The 23,131-nt window shown below is 44.3% G+C and overlaps 1 protein-coding gene and 1 long non-coding RNA gene across 4 annotated transcripts in view; one reads left to right on the top strand and one right to left on the bottom strand.

The window, feature by feature from the left end:
• Nucleotides 1-661: 661 nt before the first annotated feature.
• On the bottom strand, nt 662-21,445 carry LOC130361528 (uncharacterized). Its single transcript, XR_008891041.1, has 3 exons — nt 21,343-21,445; nt 2,597-2,678; nt 662-1,080 (listed from the first exon to the last, which is right to left on the bottom strand). It is a non-coding gene; the product is annotated as an uncharacterized LOC130361528 (long non-coding RNA).
• Nucleotides 14,622-23,131, top strand: part of INPP5D (inositol polyphosphate-5-phosphatase D) — a 176,873-nt gene continuing 168,363 nt past the window's right edge. The window contains exon 1 of one of the 3 annotated variants that reach the window (XM_056564620.1): nt 14,622-14,932. In XM_056564620.1, coding sequence (XP_056420595.1) covers nt 14,799-14,932 — 134 coding nt within the window. In that variant the 5' untranslated portion in view covers nt 14,622-14,798. Of the gene's footprint in view, nt 14,933-21,000; nt 21,059-21,397; nt 21,433-23,131 lie in introns of those variants that run through there. The other 2 variants (XM_056564621.1, XM_056564622.1) reach the window with 2 other exon arrangements.

The raw sequence follows: 23,131 nt of genomic DNA, 5'->3' as shown, positions 1-23,131 counted from the left end.
CCCGCCACGTTCACCCCCTCTTTGTCAGCGCTGGGACCGCTGTGTGATTGAAGTCCCAGCTCATGCACCCAGTGAGCACTCGCTCCCATCGCCGTCATCCTCCGCGGTGTGCCTGCGCAGTGCTAGGTGCAGAGAGCGCGCTTTCTCTCTGCCCCTAGTATCGTGAACTGTCCCGCTTACGCACGCGTCTCCACCAGAGAGAAGAAAGAAGATAACGGGCATGAGTATAATAACCAGTCAAAAAAAGTGAGCTGAAGGGCGCATGCCCTGGACCTGTGTGTCAATCAAACAGCGGTCCCAGCGCTGACATATTGCATCCAGATTTCATGACAGTTGAGCTTTAACCCATCATTCACCTGACATGCAAAGATGACATAGGTTAGATTCACACCATGTAAATTAGAGAAACAAAACTAAAACTATTATTTTAAGTTTTTTTATGTCTATTTTAGATGTGTTTTTTCTTTTGCAAGTATTTTTGGGAGCTTATTTTGATGTGTTTTTTTTTTGGTGTATAGAACATTTAATTTGTAGTGGAAGCATTTTTAGTGCTCCCATTAATTTCAATAAAAAAGCTGGAGGAGAAATATGTGCACAGAATAGACATATTGCTTAAAAAAACCTACCCTGTGAACAATATCATTGTATTTTTAATTGTAATTGTGGTTTATAGTTGCCAATTTAGCACTTGCGTTGCTGATATTACATTTTAATAATTCTGCAGTAAAAGCCTCACATGTTATATAGTATGTGGACTTGGCTACAGATTGTGCTGTATAATTCCTGTATATTTGGAATTTTTCTGCCACATGCAGATCGTGTTTTGAGGACCCCATTCACATGAAGTGTACTGTCTTTTTCTGTGGATTTTTGAAGCAAAATTAGTCTAAAAGAGTGTTCCGGGCTTTTTGGTTCTTTAAATGAAGGACAGGTGCAGGAAAGTTAGTCTAGTTACTAATATACTTTCCTGGATTTGGTGACAGGTATTGAATTTCTTTGTCATACTTTTCTCTGGAAGTTCATTTTCTGCAGCCTACAAAATGAGTGTTGTCTTGGACTTTTCCCAACTTGCTGTGCGACCTGTGACAATAAAGTCAGATTCTAAATGGTTGCTTGGCTGCTTCATCTGTTCTTCTATACACATGCATGCATTCATCATCATTCATATAAAGTGTCAGGTGATGTTGTGCAAGTCATCAAAGCGAGTATGCCTGTGCAGCAATAGGTGGGGCGACCAATGTGTGGGAGGGAAATAAATAAATTCCCACCTTGAAACAAAGGATCCTGGGGACTGTAGTCTAAGGGAGGCCACAGAAATTGGAAGTAGCAAGTTCCCAAAAACAAGCCAGTAGTGTTTTGGGGGACACAGGTCCTGGCCATTTACCATCAACACAAGCACAGATCCTTGGCAAGCATGTCCATTACTCTATGACACTTAAATGGGCACCGCCATTAAAATTATAATTTTTTGCATATGATACAACAGGTAAATTAAATAAGATTTGTAATTTACTCCCTGTAAAAAAATATATATTTTATGTCACTTTCATGACCTTATGAATATGGCCACTAGGGGTCTCCCTCTTGTGCAGACTGCATTCTGTCTGCTCAAAAGCACAGACATTGGTCTCCTGGCAGGAGACCAAATTTAGAAAGTGCTGTCTGACCATAGGCAGTGAATAGCACTCGCTCTCATTGTTTCATACAGCCTAAGGCTACTTTCCCACAGCCATTATGACACGGCAGTGTGACGGGCATCAGGGGAGCTAGGAAGAATAGCAGGAGAAAAGTTACTGCAAGAGCCGTCTTTTTCTCCCACTATTCCCATAAAAAATAACGGGTCCCGGCAGCCCCCATAATAGCATATGGGAGCCGCCGCTCCCCATCACGAGAATGGCCCCTTGCACACAATAGAATATCCGCCCACATTCCATGTGCAAAATAAATCACTAGGACTATGCAGACAACTGATGTCACTATTGATGGCAATTCATTTCTGATCGGAATTCATTGAGAGAATAAACATGATCATTATTTAAGTTGAGTTCGGAATTAGAATTTTCACTGCACAATTTTCTTTCAGGTAAATTCAACAGTGTTCACAGTGCAGCAGAATCCTATTAAAGAAAGTGCTGCACTAAAATCTATGCCCAGGGGCAGATTGACAACACTCTGGGCCCCCGGTCCATAAAAAAAGCAAGGGCCCCCTGTGATGCTCTGCCGCTGGTCACACCCAAATCCCTCCACCACCCCTACACACAAAATAAACTAAATTGTATATATAAGAAATACTTTAAGGTAGGTAATATAATTTTGCATGACCAATAATACCAGTATACAAGGAGTAAAAATATACCACCACACAATAACTGGATAATGCCGCCATACTGTACTAAATAAAACCACTATACACAGGCCAGTATCTGTATACTATATAAGTAATTATATACAGTGCCCATATAGCGGTAGATACCAGCTGTACAGAGGTCTGTATACAATATAAGTGATTATATACAGGACCATATAGCGGTAGATACCAGCTGTACACAGGAACTGTACACCATAGAAGTGATTACAGTTACATCTAGGGACTCACAATTACGTCTCTTCTGATCAGCTGCATCCTCTTTCCTTTTTTTCTCTGTCCGGATCAGACCGTCATGTTCATCTTTTAACATCTGCAAGACAAACATGTTTTCAGTGCCGTCCCCTCCCCTACACAATCTCCCCATCTATAGGCCCAACAAACTGTAATAATGCCCTCCTTGATGCCCTGCACAGTAAAAGGGCAGGTAGGTAGGCAGGTAAATAGGTAACTTGGTAGGTAGATCAGGAAACCAGATATGTATGTAGGTGACTAGCCAGGTAGGTAGCTTGCTAGCTAGGTAGTTAGGCATAGGTAGGTAGTTGTTAGAGATGAACGAATCGAAGCTGACGAACCCAAATTTGTTACGAATTTCATGAAATATTTGATTCGCAATGAATGCGAATATTGACACAATTCTATTGTGCAAATTGCTTAATTAAGCTACATTTCCTGCGGTCCAGGCTCCAGGGCATCTAAAAAGGCAGATCCACATATCAGTACATGGGGCAAGAAATGCTGGGAGGGCAAGGTGGGAAGGGAAGTAGGCGGGATGACCCTGAATCACATGCATGATGCAGCCTATCAGCATCCAATCACCCCTGTAATTTCACAGCCTTATATAATCGGCAGCCATTTTGCGGCTCATCATATCATTCATTACACTGCATACAGATAGGACAGACATGGCTGTGTGTGTGTGTGTGTGTTACACCGAAAAGCTCATTCCAGCAGCGTTTCACATCCTAGTCACATCAGCGTTCTGGTGGACAGAGAGCAGTGTTTTTTTCACTGAAAAGGATTTTTACTGCAGCCATTAACCTCCCAGTTACTTTCTTCAGCATTGTATTACAGAGAGGGGCAGATAGCTGTGTGTAGCCTCATACATTTCAACAAGCTGCCTCAACTTCATAAACCTTAGCAGAGGAGGCAGGAATAATTTTTCAGCGCAATTCTCTGTCTATGTTCCACAACAACTCATCTGCTGGTTATGCTAGTCTGTAGATGGTATAATACCTAGCAGTCTTTGGCAGAGTGAATTTTTGTGTTTAGTACACAGCTTTTTTGTGCTGCAGCACTGTTGTGTTCTGCTGGTGTGGTGCAAAAATATGTTTTTTTTAATGCGTACTGCATTTTTTTCTGCCCTCATAAGTGCATACCACAAACGTACATCTAAGTAGTGTACTATTTTGTACCTGTTAATCTGTCAAGGGCCTGCATACTGTGAAAGGACAGCCAAAAGAAATAACTGGCTGGTATTTTACTAAAATACTTTTTTAAGCATACTGTACCACATTTTTCTGCCCTCACAAGTGCATACCACATACGTAAATCTAAGTAGTGTACTATTTTGTAGCTGTAGATCTGTCAAGGGACTAGATACTGTGAAAGTCCACGCCAAAGTAATCACTAGCTGGTGTTTTACTAAAATCCTTTTTTTTAAGTGTACAATAGCACATTTTTCTGCCATCATAATGGCATACCACATACCTACATCTAAGTAGTGTACTATTTTGTACCTGTTAATCTGTCAAGGGCCTACATACTGTGAAAGTCAAGGCAAAAGTTCTCACCGGCTGGTGTTGTACTCAGATACTTTTTTTAAGCGTACAGTAGCACATTTTTCTGCCCTCATAAGTGCATACCACATAATTACATCTAAGTAGTGTACTATTTTAAACCTATTAATCTGTCAAGGGCCTAGATACTGTGAAAGTCCAGACAAAAGTAATCACCTGCTGTTCTAGACAAATACTGTTTAAAGCGTAGTGAAGCGTATTGTACTCATATACGCACTAAGTATGTCAGGCAAAGAAGTTCCAGGACGTGCACAGAGGAGTGGCAGAGGCCTAATTTCATCAGGCAGAGGTTGCAGCAGACTAGGGGTGAGTGGCAGCAGGAGTCGCAGCGAGAGGCCTGAGCTCCTGGTATCAGCTAGTGGTCGTGTCTCGACCAGCAACCCATCTGCCGTCATTGATTGTTTAACACGGTCATCCACTTCATCACAAGTGACATCTGATACCCCCAGTCAACAGTCGGTGGGCTCATCAGACACAACCCTCAGTTGGCATGGCCCAGGAGAAGTCCCTGTCCTCCCATTGCCTCTGTCCTATGCTGTTCCATCCCCTACAGAAGTATCTTATGCTATGGATTCAGCTTCACTATTCACTGAGGACGATCTAATAGAGGACAGTCAGCAGCAACTGGCCAGCCAACAAATGGAGGAGACATCTGATGCTTCCTCCGCTAGGTGGGCAAGTAGTGATAAGGAGAGGGACGTGGGAGGCGGTGTTGTAAGGGTTCAGGGTCCTGAAGCAAACACTGTTGAGGAACCTGAGGAGGACATCAGTGACGTGCAGACACTTGTTGATGAGGATGAAGCTGATCGCAACTGGGAGCCGGGTGCAGAAAGGGGCTTCGCCATCATCAAGAGAAGAGAGTTACAGGTTGCCCGTGAGGCAGCAGCTGAGCTAGCAAGGTGGTAGCATGGTTGGTAGTCCGCATGGTGGCAGAAGTGGAAATTCTGGAGTCAAACGTGCCCGGGGGAATCCACCTGCTTCGCGACAGCCTACCTTCCCGGGAGGTAGTGGAACAGGGTTTCCGGGAGATGGCGGCAGTAGCAGTCAATTAGTGCAGACTGTTGGTGGGAAAATCAGCTACTCGGCGGTGTGGCAGTTTTTCATCAAGCATCCGAAGGAGGTTCACATAGCCACATGCAAGATATGTCGGCAGAAGGTGAAGCGTGGCCAGGGTCCCAATGTTGGCACCACGGCCCTGTGTCAACATATGCTTTGCCACCATAAAGTGGCCTGGGAGAACTGTGGCTCCGATGTAGTGGTCCAGCCTGCTGCATCACCCAGTGGCAGGCAGCTCCCTCTTTCAGCCAGCCAAGGCTCCACCACCTCAGCCGAAGGGAGCTGTGTGTCATACCCTCCTTCTGTCCATTCAGATGCTCCTGCTTCTACTTTTAGTCAGCAATTCCGCCAACAATTCATCGGTGAAGCCATGCCCAAGAGACAACAGTATGCGCCCACTCATCCAACGGCGCAGAAGCTGAATGTGCTCCTGTCCAAGTTGCTGGTGCTGCAGTCCCTCTCTTTTCAAGTGGTGGACTCTGCACCTTTCAGAGAACTGATGGCTTGTGCTGATTCGAGGTGGAGAGTGCCAAGCCGTCATTTCTTTGCGAAGAAGGCAGTACCAGCCCTGCACAATTTTGTGGAAGAGAAGGTGGGCCAGTCCTTGAGCTTGTCAGTGTGTACCAAAGTGCACGGCAGCATTGACGTCTGGAGCTGTAACTACGGTCAGGGACAATACATGTCCTTTACGGCTCACTGGGTGAATGTGGTTCCTGCACAGCCACAACACCAACTTGGACAGGTCACGCCGCTTCCTTCTCCACGCTCTCAGGCCATTGGTCCTGTGACAGTGTGCGACTCTGCCTCCTCATCCTCCATCGTGTCCTCAGCCTCCACTGCCCATACAAGTCTCAGTGGCCCTTCAGCATACCATGTGTGCAGGGCACAGCAGTGTCACGCTGTTCTTCACATGGTTTGCCTTGGCGAAAAGAGTCACACAGGGGAGGAACTGCTAAAAGTAATTCTTAAAGAAATCGGAGCATGGCTTACTCCACGAAAACTGGAAATGGGAAGAACATCTTGCATGCGCTGTGACTGGGAAGGCTGAGCCATGCGCCCTGCATGGCACACATGTTCAATTTGGTTATGAAGCAGTTCCTGAAGTGTTCCCCCCAGTTGCAAGACATCCTAACAATGTGAAGGAAACTTTGCATGCACTTCAGCCACTCGTACACTGCAAAACACACCCTCCTTGAGCTGCAGCGTCAGAACGTTATCCCTCAACATAGTCTGATTTGTGACGTTGCCACACGTTGGAATTCCACCCTCCATATGTTGGACCAATTGTACAAACAGAGAAAAGCCATCACCGATTTCTTGATGATCCAAGCGGATAGGGGTACTCCCCTGTGTAACTTCAATGTGAACCAGTGGTAGCTCATACGAGACACCTGCTGTTTGCTCAGGCCCTTTGAGGAAGCCACATTATTAGTAAGTTGCCAGGATTACGGGATGAACGACGTCATTCCACTGATTCATTTCTTACAACACGTGTTGGAAACGATGGCTGGTCAGGGCACTGGAGAAGTGGCGCCTACATCTCACGGCCACATGATTCCTGTGGGGGCTGAACTGAAGGAGGAGGGGAGGGGCACAGTGGAGCACAGTTTAGGTTTTGCCAAATGGGTGGTGTTTCTAGTAATCTGACAGGAGAGGAGGAGCAGAAGCAGCCAGAGGAGCTAGAGGGTTATGAGAAAGGCGAGACAGAGGACCCAGACACACCGTGGCAATATGCAGTGAAGATGGAGGCATGGAGTCCCTCCAAGTCACTTGCACAAATGGCACGATGCATGCTCACCTGCTTGCGTAGTGACAGCCGAATTGTCACCATTCGGCAGCGGGATGACTTCTGGATCTCCACCTTATTGGACCCTCGCTACCGCCACAAAATAGTGGCCCTTTTTACACCCACTAAGAGGGAGGACAAACTGACCTACTACAGAGGCATCCTATGTAGTCAGTTGGCCAATGCCTATCGGCGCCATCGTCCATCCTCTCGCAAGTCTGAATTGGGTGGCCTCCTGCGCTCACCTTCCACTGCCATGGCTGCTGGCGAGGGGTGTGGGTGGCAGGAGCAGTACCAACTCCATCAGCAGCAGCCTGACTATACAGTTGCTGATGAGTAGCTTTCTTCTCCCGCATAGTGAAGCAACTCATCAGCAGCAGGTACACCTGGAACAGGACCTGAACCAGCAGGTGGTGGCATACCTTGACATGCCCATGTCAACACACCTTGAAGATCCACTGGCCTTCTTGGCAGCCAAACTTGATTTGTGGCCGCAACTAGCAGAGTTTGCCCTGGAAAAGCTGTCCTGCCTGGCCAGTAGTGTGCCATCAGAGCAGGTGTTTAGTGCGGCGGGGGCCATAGTCACCCCAAGGAGAACTTGTCTGTCCACAAAAAATTTGTAGAGACTGACCTTTGTGAAGATGAATTGGGCATGGATCAGCCAGGATTTACAACCACCAATGCCTGATGCATCAGAGTAGATTGACCATGGGGCCACACCAACACTTCCCAAATATGAATAGTGCCAAACAGATTTAAGGCGTTACTCCCCAGTTACACACATTCCTCCGCATCAGACCTTTTTTCACCAACCTTCATCACCGGGTACTGGTAATGCCACCCACCACACCACTCTGTCACCGGGTCACTTTCAGGACTCCTGATGCTGCTGCTGCTGCCACCTCCAGGCTGTCTCATTCAGCCACAACATGGTCTCTTCTCATGCTTCAGCCAACCCCAGACTGCGCCATTCAGCCACAATATGGTCTCCTCATACTGATGCCACCTCCAGGCTGTGCCATTCAGCCACTATATGGTCTCCTCATGCTTCAGCCACCTCCAGGCTGTGCCATTCTGCCACTATATGGTCTCCTCATGCTTCAGCAAAATTCAGGCTGTGTCATTCAGACACTATATGGTCTCCCAATGCTGCCAGGAACTCCAGTCAGTCATTCAGCCACTATATGGTCTCCTCATACTGATGCCACCTCCAGGCTGTATCATTCTGCCACTATATGGTCTCTTCTCATGCTCCAGCCAACTCCAGACTGTGCCATTCAGATACTATATGGTCTCCTCCTACTAATGCCAACTCCAGGCTCTGTCATTGTGCTGCCATGTGACATGTGACTCCTTGTAAGATTTAGTCCTTTGCACCCACACGCCGGTGCCCGGGACACTATAACTTGGGAGTTAAAAGTTCAATTTGAAAATCCTCAATTTCAATTTAAAAATCAAAAATTTATTAATTCTTAAATTTCAATGGTCTCCTCATGCTTCTGCCAACTCCAGGCTGTGCCATTCAGACACTGTATGGTCTCCTCATGCCTCAGCCAACTCCAGGCTGTGCCATTCAGACAATATATGGTTTACTGATGCTGCTGGGCCTGGGTCTGGGACTAAAAATTCTGTTATGGTAGCACTAGCTACCCAAAATCTTCTATTTCAATTTCAGAATTCATCTTTTAATCTTAGGGATTGTGAAGCCCTAGTGTCTACTCATGCTGCTGCTAACTCCAGGCTGTGCCATTCAGACACTTCATGGTCTCCACATGCTTCAGACAACTTCAGGCTGTGCCATTCAGCCACTATATGGTTTGCTGATGCTGCTGGGCCTGGTTCTAGCCCTAAAAATTTTGTTACGGTAGCACTAGGTACCCAAAATTTTGAATTTAAATTTCAAAATTCATCTTTTAATCTTAGGGATTGTGAAGCCCTAATGTCTACTCCTGCTGCTGCCAACTCCAGGCTGTGCCATTCAGACACTATATGGTCTCCTCGTGCTTCAGTCAACTCCAGGCTGTGCCATTCAGCAAATATATGGTTTACTGATGTTGCTGGGCCTGGGTCTTGGAATAAAAATGTTGTTATGGATGCACTAGCTACCCAAAATCTTGAATTTAAATTTCAAAATTCATCTTTTAATCTTGGGGATTGTGAAGCCCTAGTGTCTACTCATGCTGCTGCCAACTCCAAGCTGTCACGATTCGGCTAGCTGGATGTGGATCCTCTGTGTCAGCGAGGGATTGGCGTGGACCGTGTCGGTGGACCGGTTCTAAGATGCTACTGGTATTCACCAGAGCCCGCCGCAAAGCGGGATGGTCTTGCTGCGGCGGTAGCAACCAGGTCGTATCCACCGGCAACGGCTCAACCTCGCTGACTGCTGAGAAGGCGTGGGACAGAAGGACTAGGCAGAGGCAAGGTCAGACGTAGCAGAAGGTCGGGGCAGGCGGCAAGGTTCGTAGTCTATATGGATAGCAGGAGATCTGGAAACACAGGCTTTGGACAACACTAAACGCTTTCACTGGCACAAGGCAACAAGATCCGGCAAGGGAGTGCAGGGGAAGTGAGGTATTATAGCCAGGGAGCAGGTGGAAGGTAATTAGGCTAATTGGGCCAGGCACCAATCATTGGTGCACTGGCCCTTTAAATCTTAGAGAGCTGGCGCGCGCGCCCTAAGGAGCGGAGCCGCGCGCGCCAGGACATGACAGCCGGGGGCCGGGACAGGTAAGTGACTTGGGATGCGATTCGCGAGCGGGCGCGTCCCGCTCTGCGAATCGCATCCCCGCCGGCAATGTCAGTGCAGCGCTCCCGGTCAGCGGGTCTGACCGGGGCGCTGCAGAGAGAGGAACGCCGTGAGCGCTCCGGGGAGGAGCAGGGACCCAGAGCACTCGGCGTAACACAAGCTGTACCATTCAGACACTGTATGGTCTCCTCATGCTTCAGCCAACTCCAGGCTGTGTCATTCAGCCAATATATGGTCTCCTCATACTGCCAACACCTCCACGCTGTGTCATTCAGCCACTATATGGTCTCCTCATGCTGCCAACACCTCCACACTGTGTCATTCAGCCACTATATGGTCTCCTCCTGCTGCCAACACCTCCACGCTGTGTCATTCAGCAACTATATTGTCTCCTCATGCTTCAGCCACATCCATGCTGTGTCCTTCAGCCACTATATGGTCTGCTCATGCTGCCAACACCTCCATGCTGTGTCATTCAGCCACTATATGGTCTCCTCATACTGATGCCACCTCCAGGCCCTGTCACTGATTCTAAAAGCGGTGCCTGTAATGAGCATGTCATTTTGAATAACAGTATCATTTCACTACCCCAGCACACTCCATATGCGTTAGAACAAAGCAAAGTGTTCTACACCCCCTATTGAGGCTCTCTGTAGTCCAGAAATAGACGTTTTTAATACAGATTCGACGCAAAGAAATTCGGATCTAAACAAATTTTTTGAAAAATTCGCCAAATCGAATTTTTCAAGAGTTTATCTCTAGTAGTTAGTTAGGCAGCCAGGTATGTAGGTAGTTCAATAGCCAGGTATGTAGGTAAGTAGTTATGCATCCAGGTAAAACATTAGGTAGCCAGGTAGTTAGTCAAATAGGTAACCAGCATCTCCCTCCACCCAGTCTCAGATTCAGAGTCTAGTCTCGGGAGGGGCATTATCAGAGTATTTAGTGTTGCATACGGAAGATACAGGTAGATAATGTCCCTAGGAGGTAGTGGCCCCTAGTAGATCATGCCCCCAGGTAGTTAATGTCCTCCAGGTAGGTAGTCATGCCCCTGTAGCTAAATCCCCCAGATAGCTGCCCCTTGTATGAAAACCCCCTATGTAGGTAGTAGGTAGCCCTCCTATTAGTTTGGTAGTTTGTCCCCGTATTAGCTAGGCAGGGTGAGGGCTCCTCTGTAATGCTAGTCCTACCGCCACCCATCCCAAGAGCAGTAGGAAGGTATTAAATAAGTGAATGTCCACAACCGGAGAGTTTGCTGAAAACTGTTGAAACTTTTACTGAAGATTTTATGCAGGCTTTATAACAGGAACAGTCTCTTTACAAGCAAAGTCTCTTAGATATTGACAGTGGTTGGGACCTTAAGCGTTTTAAAGTCCGGAGACTGATATGCGCTGTTCCACTGGATTTAGGGAATTTAGTTTCGGTCCAGTAGTCACGCTAGCTTTAGCGGGGATTTAGTTTAGGACTCACGGTTTGATTCAGGCTGAGGCCGGCTGGCTTCAGGCCTAGGTTGTCTTTGCAAGTTACGCAGATCTCAACTCTCCGATGATCCAGAACCCAAGAGATCGACCATTGGCTGCAGCTCCCTTATAGGGGCAGGGGCTGGCCTTAAGCTAATTGGTCCAAAACTTCTGTCAATTATCTGTACAAAGGATCATGGTCTGACATGTGACCACACCATGTGACCTCTGAAAGGTCCTAAAGCATAACCCAAAGGAATCAACATAGTCACATGACCGAAGGTCCTGCGATGCTACAAAGGTAATTATATTAATATACATGATTAAATATATACAAATAAACACTATGAAATTAGAGAAGTAGGAGGCGACTAGTGGCTGTCCCACCTGGAGGACCCTACATGAACGTAGTAACTCTGACTTTGGGGACCACCATACAAGGTACGGTATGCAATACGGTACCAGGACACCACAGTACTTTCAGAAGAGACAGAAATGTTGCAGATTTCCCACAGCAGAAAATCTGTTGCATTGTCACAGTTGCAAGTCTGCATTAAATCATGTTTATTTTGGTGTGGACTTGTTGCAGGTTTACTGCTGCTGCTGATGGATTACAAATTTGTTATTTTCATTTGCAAAATTTGCCACACTACAGATTCATTTCCGATTTTTAACTTTCCCATTGAAGTGAATAGAAAAAACTCTGCAACAAATCCGTACCAGATCTGTAATGTAAATCGACAAGTGGTAGATTTGAAATCCGCATTGCAGCTCAAATTTGGGCAGGATTCCACGTAGACCCTTGCTAGAGTGTGAGAGTGAAATCTCATCCACAATGCTGTACTACTGTTTCCCAACCAGGGTGCCTCCAGCTGTTGCAAAACTCCAACTCCCAGCATGCCCGGACAGCCTTTGGCTGTCCGGGCATGCTGCGAGTTGGAGTTTTGCAACAGCTGGAGGCACCCTGCTTGGGAAACAATGCTGTACTATAACACACCACAGATTTTCGGCAAGCAGATCTGCTGCAGAAAAAAATTAATAAATCAGCATAACCCCTCTGTGTAACCATTGCCTATGGCCATCTTCATACTGAATACCTGTTTAATACATCCAGGTAATACAGTAGAGTTGTCTTGACTGATGCCTATTTTTGGAACTGATTTATTGCATATTATTTTTTTTACTGGCTTAAATTTCATCTAGTTTTGTTTTTCTTGAACTATTTCAAAATATGGAAGTGAAACAATGACATTTTGCATCTGCTCAGGTTGCTTGAAACACTTACGTGTGACAGATACGTAAAAATAGAGGATGTCAGGAAATACTTTTTCTCAGTGGTGAAGTAAATGTTGATTTCTCAACATCTTGAAGGTTCATGCAGGTTTTTATATGTAGCTACGGTGGTGAAGGGACCTCCTTAGAAGTAGGTGCAAAGTAGAGAAGTATTAAAGGGGTACTCCGGTGAAAACCTTTTTTCTTTTAAATCAACTGGTGGCAGAAAGTTAAACATATTTGTAAATTACTTCTATTAAAAAAATCTTAATCCTTCCAGTACTTATTAGCTGCTAAATGCTACAGAGGAAATTCCTTTCTTTTTGGAACACTGATGACATCACGAACACAGTGCTCTCTGCTGACAACTCTGTCCATTTTAGCAACCATGCATAGCAGATGCATAGCAGATGCATAGCAGATGTATGCTAAGGGCAGCATGGTGGCTCAGTGGTTAGCACTGCTGCCTTGCAGTGCTGGGGACTTGGGTTCAAATCCCACTAAGGACAACAATAAATAAAGTATTATTATTATAATAACGTCAGCAGAGAGAACTGTGGTCGTGATGTCATCAGAGAGCATTCCAAAAAGAAAAGAATTTCCTCTGTAGTATTCAGCAGCTAATAAGTACAGGAAGGATTAAGATTTTTTAATAGAAGTAATTTACAAATATGTTTAACTTTCTGCCACCAGTTGATTTAAAAGAAAAAAGGTTCTCACCGGAGTACCCCTTTAAAGGGGTACTCTGGTGAAAAAAATATATTTTTTTTTATCAAGTGGTGCTAGAAAGTTAAACATCTTAATCCTTCCTGCTACCTGACTGCTGTATACTACAGAGGAAATTATTTTATTTTTGAATTTCTTTTCTGCCTGACCACAGTACCCTCTGCTGACACCCGGTGTCTGTCTAAGAAACTGTCAAGAGCAGGATAGGTTTGCTATGGGGATTTGCTCCTGCTCTTGACAGTTCCTGGCATGGACAGAGGTGTCAGCAGAAAGCACTGTGGTCAGACAGAAAAGAAATGTAAAAAGAAAAGAACTTCCTCTGTAGTATACAGCAGTTGATAAGTACTGGAAGGGTTAAGATTTTTAATAGAAATAATTTACAAATCTGTTTAACTTTCTGGCACCAGTTGATTTAAAAGGGTTCTCCACCATAAGGTGGTTTTAGTACGTACCTGGCAGGCAGTAATGGACATGCTAAGGAAGGATTTGTGCTTGTATTGGGGCTAAATGGCTATGTTGTGAGATTACCATAACACTGTGGTTAGCTTTTTGTGAACTAGTATTTCCTGTTTGAGTTTTCTTCTTTGCCTACAAATCCCATAATTCAATTTTCCTCCCTCCCACACATCAGCCACCCCACCCATTGAACCATAAATGAGACCTGTGGTTTTCAATCAGGGTTCCTACAGCTGTTGCATTAGTTGCAGATTGATCTCTCTCCCGCCAAGCGATTCCTCCAGCCATTGAAGCAGACAAGCTCCCTGTCATCAGCTAAATAGTGAGACAGATCTTGGCCGCATTGCAACCTGGGAAAAATCTGAGACAACAGTCATTTTGTATGCTGTTAAAAATAAATATTGGGGTGAAAATCACAGAAGAATTGTGAGAAAACCATCACACACAGGTACATACACTATATTATGAACTACACTAACTTTACAGCCCCTGTAGCATAGTCAAATAGAAAAAAATCCTGGAATACCCCTTTAAACAAAAAAAAAAAAGAGTTTTTCACCGGAATACCCCTTTAATTTTTCTATTATAGTTCCCCGGAGATACCAAACCAGTCCTGGTTTTAATTTACAAATACCGAAAAAAAATACTGCAGCAAAATCTGCCATGTATAATTCATTCCTAGTTATTTCAAGAAATTGGGATGAGACAGATAGAATGGATTTGTCTGCAAGAAGCGGTTCCTGCTGTTTGTTGGTGGCAGGTTCAGTATAAACCCTCCAAAGTCTCTGTTATTGGATTTACCCAGCAGAGTTAAATATAACTGCAATTTGATATAATTGCTACTAGTAAAATACAGCTGCCTGGTACTATAGTAGAAATTTGTCATGCGTTTCTACCTCCCCCTCCCTTCTCAGCTGTGGTTACAATAAGGAAGTCCCCATGTTACTGTTTCCTTTGCATCTCTGCATTTAAAACAGGAAACAATGTAACACAGAGAACAAGAGAACTTAGGGAGAACATTTAGGCTCCAGAACAAGTGCAGTATTTGTGAGCTGGACTGTCTGCAGGGTCCTGACTGCAGTGAGGACTATCTGGGGGGGAGGCCTCTCTCTGGAAATACTGCATTGACACTGAGATGTCTTTTTCTTGGTACCATGGGAACATCACTCGCTCCAAAGCTGAAGACCTGATGTCACAGGTTGGCAAGGATGGCACTTTCCTCGTACGAGACAGTGAATCTGTGTGCCGGGCATATGCTCTGTGTGTGCTGTAAGTGACATATTACTTATTGTTGTTATTATTTCTATTATTATTGTCCTTTACTTGTAAGGTCACCTGTATATAACTAAGCACTCAGTATAACAGGCATTAACATAAGAGTAAAAGCTGTCCAGCCTGCAAGGCATGTTTACTGATCTTTTAACACTTTAAGGGGTTAATACGATGAACTTCGCTGCAATTTTAAACACTTTGTGTATATTCACAACTGCAGAGTTATTGTAGACCCAGAATCTCCCAGTAACACCTGAATTGGGTTGATTCTGCAGGATGTGCATGGATTTCTTTAACACTCGTGTAGATGAATAAGAAAAAAATCCTGCAAAAAATCTTCATGTGTGAACATACCCTACTACTGTATATGAACTACATTGTTATTAAGTAGTTTCCTTCTGCAAAGTTCAGTCATTTCCCAGTAACAATATGGGGAAGCTGAGTGATACAGTTATGTCTATTCACTGCGGATAATGATAGTGCTGTATCAGTAATAAAATAGTAATAATGAGAAAGTTTGGTAATATCCAATATATCCTCCGATATATGTCACTCTGCTTTGCAATATGTGTTTTACATGTCACCATATTATGTCATCCAGCTTTTCAATATATGTAGTACATGTAACACATTATATTTCATCCATCTTTAAGATACACATTCTACTGGTGACCCTTGTCACCCACCTCTCCAATACATTTTACCCATCATCCATTATATGTCACCCACCTCTTCAATACATGTTCTACAAATCACCCATTATATGTCCCCCTCCTTTCAAATACATGCTCTACACATCACCCATTAAATGTCACCCACCTCTTCAATACATGTTCTACACTTCACCCATTATATGTCACCCACCTCTTCAGTACATGCTCTACTCATCACCTATTATACTGTATGTCACCCAACTTTCTAATACACGTTCTACATGCCACCCATTATATGTCACCCACCTCTTCAATACATGCTCTACACGTCACCCATTATATGTCCCCCTCCTTTCAAATACATGCTCTACGCATCACCCATTAAATGTCACCCACCTCTTCAATATATGCTCTACACTTCACCCATTAAATGTCACCCACCTCTTCAATACATGCTCTACACTTCACCCATTATATGTCACCCACCTCTTCAGTACATGCTCTACTCATCACCTATTATACTGTATGTCACCCAACTTTCTAATACATGTTCTACATGCCACCCATTATATGTCATCCACCTCTTCAATACATTCTCTACACGTCACCCATTATATGTCACCCACCTTTTCAATACATCTTCTACACGTCATCCATTATATATCACCCACCTCTTCAAATACATGTTCTACACATCACCCATTTTATGTCACCCACCTTTCCAATACATGTTCTACACATCACCCATTATATGTCACCCACCTTTCTAATACATGCTCTACACGTCACCCATATGTCACCCACCTTTTCAGTACATCTTCTACACGTCATCCATTATATGTTCTACACATCATCCATTATATGTCACCCACCTTTCCAATACATGTTCTACATGTCACCCATTATGTTACCTACCTTTCCAATACATGTTCTACACATCATCCATTATATGTCACCCATCTTTCTAATACATGCTCTACACGTCACCCATTATGTTACCCACGTTTCTAATAGATGTTCTACATGTCACCCATTGTATGTCACCCACCTTTCCAATACATGTTCTACACGTCACTCATTAGATTTCATTCAGCTTTCTGATGCACATTCTACTTCTCACCCTTTACACGTCACCGACCTTTTCAATACTTGTTCTAGACGTCACCCATTATATGTTGTCTAACTTTCGAATACATGTTCTACAAGTCACCCATTATATGTCATCTAGCTTTCCAATACACACTGTACTTGTGATGCATAAGGTGTCACCCAGCCTTGCTAGGCTTCCAAAATGCAAATCTGCCTAGTTATACAGAACTACAGTAAAAAAAAGGAAGTAGCACTACCCTATTAAGAATCTGGGAATGCTAGGTGCCATCCCAAAAAGGAGATGCCATTGCAACCATATTGATCATTTTATTAGTAAATCTATATATATATATATATATATATATATATATATAACTCAATGGGGGAGATATATCAAATACTGTGCAGAGGAAGAGGGGTGCAGTTGCCTATGGCAACCAATCAGATTGCTTCTTTAATTTTTAAATAGACCTGTGAAAAATGAAAGAAGCAATCTGATTGGTTGCCATGGGCAACTGCACCCCTCTTCCTTTGCACAAGTTTTGATAAATCTCCCCCAATGTGTGTGTGTGTGTGTGTGTGTATGTGTGTGTGTGTGTGTGTATGTTCCAGCATCACGTCTGTGGGAAATATACATAACTTCTGTTATATGATGTTATATTAACCCTTACCTACACCCTTATATAAAAGATGGGTTTTTGTTTCAAGTCCCATGCAAGTATATGGCACTTCCAGTACCTTACTCCACAAGCTCCGCTCTGCATCTCCTGGTGAATGTGTCAATCCGGCTTGCAAGCCACATCCCATCTCACAAAGACATGCCCACATTTTAAGCCCCACTCCTTTTATTGTCTACCCTTTTTGTCCATCGGTCTGGCTTGCAAATCACGCCCAGTCCCACAAAGCCATGTCCCCTTCTATTTTCAGCTTACAATATCTTCATCACAAATCAGTCCCACCTGAGGACAGGATATGAGGATGGAACATAAGGACGGGCTATGAGGTCGGGATATGAGGTTGGGATTTGAGGATGGGATATAAGGACGGTATATGAGGTCGGGATATGAGGACGGGATATGAGGTCGGAATATAAGGACGGGATATGAGGTTGAGACAGGAGGACGGGATATGAGGACGGGATATGAGGATGGGATATGAGGTTGACATATGAGGACATAATATGAGGTCGGGATAGGAGGTCGGGATAGGAGCTCAAGATATGAGGATGGGATATGAGGACGGGATATGAGAATGGGATATGAGGTTGAGATATGAGGACAGAATATGAGGACGGCATAGGAGGTCAGGATAGGAGGTGGAGATATGAGGATGGGATATGAGGATGGGATATGATGACGGGATATGAGGACGGGATATGAGGTTGAGATATGAGGACAGGATATGGGGTTGGGATGTGACAACAATATATGAGGACGGGATATGAAGTCAAAAGATTCCTCCTTTTTTGATTTTCCTCCCCAACAAGGATTAGAAAGGAAAAACTGGGCAATGCCGGGTACTCAGCTAGTAATGTTAATAAAAAAAAAAGCTGAATAGAAAGTTTAGAAGGGTTGGCCAGTAAAATTTCTACTTTTCTATTGTCCCCAGGCTGCCTAATAAAACAACAAACACTTTAACCCAGCTTTCTCCACTCCCTCGTAGCTCCGTCCACCCTGTCCGCGTAGAGTCTACAGCTGGGGAAACTTACACTCTCCAATCACTGGCCAAGAGCAGGAGGCCTGGGATTGGCTGAGCAGTCCTGTGACATCATGTCTACAGCTGCGGCCGGCTCTGGGAAGCAGCCTGTCAAAGGAGACTGGCTGGAGACACGGGACACTGGTCACGGGTCTCAAGGATATGCATCTATAGAAAACATAGAAATACATGATAGAAAATAGCAGTTGATAACAAAATAAGAGTGTTGAAGAAGTTATTGTGAAGTTGGTGAATAAGAAAAACTGAATTTATTTTTATAGATAAAAAAATTATTTTTCCGAGACAAACTGTTATACTGAGATAATTGACATTGCCAATTGGTGTGTACATCACATGCTTCCTCTTTATCTAGATGTATGAGATTATTCTATGATATCAGGATTTATGTAGATTATTTCACAAACCTTCATATTTTTTCCCCTAACATTTAAATTGGAACTCTCATTAAAACTAATTTTACTATTGCACGCCTTATGGTAAATGAAAAAATCTTTCTAATGTACTTTGTTTAAAAAAAAAAAAAAAAAGACATTTTCTATGTTTTATTTGTGTTTAAAAAAGCTGCCACTAGGTGTCTCCCTACTTGTCCAGAGCACATTTCCCCCATCTTTTGCACAGACTTTTGACTCCTGCTGGCCTGGCAGAAGTCCAAAATCAGGAAATGCTGAGGGGGTGTGTGCAGCCTTAGCCAATCATATCTCATCTCCCACACTGAATTGCTCTGGGCTGTGTGTAGCAGAGTGAGGAAGGAAGTTCTCCCTGTATGGCTGAGCAGAAAATACAGAGCAATATCAAGGTAGAAAACTAACAAATAATGAAAAATGATGGCAGGTTGTAGTTTGTCATGATGGGGGCAGTGAACTGGGAGGATTATGAAATTTAACCAGATCATTAGAGGTACTCTTTAAGTCTTTGCCCCTTTCCCTACAGACTTCAAGAAGGTGCTAGAGTGTCAAAAGTAGGGAAAGGCTATAGGGAGCAAGCTTCCAAACATTTAAAGGGATATTATTATTGTGGAATGATACAACATCTTACTTGGATTTCGGTGGGATGTTCGGGACCCATGTTGATGTTCACCTAAGTCAGTGTTTGGGTATGTTCACATGGCACAATGTCTGTGCCGAATTCCACTGGAACATTTTGCACGGTTAGTGCGCTGCAACACAGTCCCATTTATTTTAATGATATGCTGCTGCACTGTGCACGCAGTGGAATTTCTGCAACAGATGTTTCTGCTGCAAAAAATCTCAATTCCTGCGTTCGCAGAAAGAATAGACGTGTATTCTTTCAGCTGATTTTACTCGGAAATGCATTGCGGTCTATGAGATGGCACATTTCTGAGCGGTCCTAGCTACTGAACTTTCAAATGTGCGAAATGTCTACCCGTCTTTTCCGGGATGACATTTTACTATTGTATGAACATACCCTTTTCCCATCCATTGGGAAACACCAATCAAAGTAATGGATTTGCAGAGCTTTTATTCTAAGGATTTGGAGGTTCTGGCATATGAAAAAACAAAAGCTTTTAGATGGCCTAAGAATAAAACATAGAGGATTACATACATACAGTGATTTCACAGCCTAGAGAGTAATTACTGGTATCCACAGCATAGGGGATAAATATCTGATCCGTGGGGGGTCTGACTGCTGGGACCTGTCTGATTATAAGAATAGAGATCAGTTATTCCATAAGTGAATGTGCCAGCAAGCATGCATGGCCACTGCTCTATTCATTGGAATTTTAATGGGTCTTCCGAAATAGTGGAAATCCCATAGAAAATAAATGGAGCTGCAGGCTGCCACTCCACTCACTCCAGTGCCAACTGACATCTGTTCTTATGATAAATGGGAGTCCCATCGGTCAAGCCCCCACTATCAGCTAGATATCCCTTATGATGTGGATGGAGGATAACTTTTAATCCTGGAATAACCCCTTTAGCTATGGTATAGGTAGCCCATGCTTCCTTGTGAGCTAGACAGAGTGCCATGTGTATGCCAGGCTTGTGGTTTTGTGGGTCACACTGCATCCATCCTGTAATGCACGTTGCTGCAGAGGCTGCCCTTAAGGGGGTACTCCAGTGGATTTTTTTTTTAAATCAGCTTGTGCCATAAAGTTAAACAGATTTGTAAATTACTTCTATTTAAAAAAATGTTAATCCTTCCAGTACTTATCAGCTGCTGTATACTACAGAGGAAGTTCTTTTTTTTTTTTTTTTGCATTTCTTTTTTGTCTGTCCACGGTGCCCTCTGCTGACACCTCTGTCCATGTCAGGAACTGTCTAGGTTTGCTATGGGGATTTGCTCCTACTCTGGACAGTTCCTGACATGGACAGAGGTGTCAGCAGAGAGCACTGCGGTCAGACAGAAAAGAAATCCAAAAGAAAAGAACTTCCTTTATAGTATACAGCAGCTGATAATTACTGGAAGGATTAAGATTGTTTAATAGAAGTAATTTACAGATCTGTTTAACTTTCTGGCACCAGTTGATTAAAAAAAAAAATGTTTTCCACCGGAGTACAACTTTAAATCTCTGGTCTCTTTCAGTAGTAACCCTCTTCCTTTCACGGCCAGCTATGCCTGTCAGCGAAAACGGACAGTGACGTCACGATCTTCCGTTCCCGTAGTTGGGAGACAGAACCTCCAGCGCTGCCGGAAGCAGATACAGGTGGGTGCTGCATGCTATATTGTGGGGGTCCCCAGCGGCGGGACTCCTGCGATCAGACATCTTATCCCCTATCCTTTGGATAGGGAATAAGATGTCTATGGGTGGAGTACCCCTTTAACAACCATTTGCAGCTAACAATAACTGGTGGAACAGGCTTCAGATAACTTTACAGTGCACTGACATACACATTCACACAATGGTTAGGAAGAAAGCAGGGAGCCAAAGTGCACGAGGGAAACTTCAGATAGATTTACAAAGTCTCTCACAAAGTGCTTTTTCCGCACCTCTGATTCTTATCATCTCAACTCAAGAAGGTGGGGGAACAGATCTAGTCTTCTTGTTTAGGCCCTGAAGGCAGGACAATTGCTCTTTCGGTCAGTCTAAAGCCATATAGGGGGAGATTTATCAAAACCTGTCCAAAGGAAAAGTTGCTGTGTTGCCCATAGCAACCAATCAGATCGCTTCTTTCATTTTCCAGAGGCCTTTTCAAAAATAAAAGAAGCGATCTGATTGGTTGCTATGGGCAACTCAGCAACTTTTCCTCTGGACAGGTTTTGATAAATCTCCCCCATAGTCACTCATTTTGCATCTGTATTTTGAAGCCAAATTCAGGAGAAAAGGAAAGAAGTCTAAATCTTTCCATTATATTATCCCTGCTTTCAGGATCCAATCCTGATTTTGATTTCAAAATACTGACCAAATATGCATTATGTGAATAAGGCCTTACATCCTGACACAACACCTTCTTGGCAGACAGTCAGCCCCTCTTATCCCCTTCTATTTTATGGTGTCACACAAATCATCACTGGTCAGAGCTGAGCTTAGCGCAAAAGGGTACCGATGCTGGCCTCCTCCTTACCCGGTTATATCACAAGGGAGCCTGGCTATCCACTCATTCAGCAAACATGGCTGACTAGTGAACAGGTCTGGTGCCACAAAAGGGAAAGGGCACATGGGCTCTGGGTAGGGATGCCACCTGGCCGGTATTTTACTGGCACAGCCGGTATTTTGGCCACCCTGCCAGTATTTTTAATATTAAAAATACCGGCAATGCAATGGACAGTATTTATCCAATCAATCCTCCAACACCTGGAATGTTGCACCATATACTATACCAGTGTATCCCAACCAGGGGTGCCTTCAGCTGTTGCAAAACGACAACTCCCAGCATGCCCGGACAGCCGTTAGCATGCTGGGAGTTGTAGTTTTGCAACAGCTGGAGACACCCCTGATTGGGGAACATTGACTTATACCATATACTACTATATAGTCCAACATGCAGGGAGTTGTAGTTTTGCATATGCTGGAGGCATACATGGTTGAAAAACACTGACCTATACTATATATTAGTATATAGTCCAACATGCTGGGAGTTGTAGTTTTCGTTTGGGGCAGCTGATGAGCCACAGGCTGTATCAGGGCATGTTGGGAGTTGTAGTTAGTAACTAACTGCAACTCCCGAATTTAATTAAAAAAGCCATCAAAAAGTCACATCAAAACAAAAATGGTACTGTTAAAAAAACTACAGTAACGGGTCACGGCAGGTGGTGGATCCTCTGGGCCTGTGTGGATGATGACATGAGCCGTGCCAGGGGGCGGAGTCTAAGGTGCCGCTGGTTTTCACCAGAGTCCGCCGCAAAGCGGGATGGTCTTACTGCAGCAGGCGGCACCCAGGTCGCTACCCCTGGCACAACTCGTCCACACAGGTAGGTGGGATGTGGCGTGGCACAGAAGGAGACTGGTAGGACGTGGCAAGATAGCATTAGGTCAGGGCAGGAACACAGGTACAGGGTAGGTAAGGTAGCAGAGAACAGGTACACGGTAACAGGGACACAGGACTTTCACTATGGCAAAAGGAAACCAAAGATCCAGCATGGAACTAAGGGAGGAGCAGATATTAAAGGACAGGGGACAGGTGTAGACACTTGATTAATTGAGCACAGGCCCTTTAAGTGAAAGAGCCCCGGCGTGCGTGCGCCCTAGGAGGCAGGGGCACGCACGCCGGGGCTGCGAGGACACAGAGAGGCAGAAGATGAGGGAGGTGAGTGACGGGCTGGGATTCACATGCGGGCG

The sequence above is a fragment of the Hyla sarda genome, chromosome 3 (assembly GCF_029499605.1).
Source record: "Hyla sarda isolate aHylSar1 chromosome 3, aHylSar1.hap1, whole genome shotgun sequence".
NCBI lineage: Eukaryota > Metazoa > Chordata > Amphibia > Anura > Hylidae > Hyla > Hyla sarda.
Note: the sequence above shows the minus strand (reverse complement) of the source record. Positions and strands in the feature narration are given on the sequence as shown.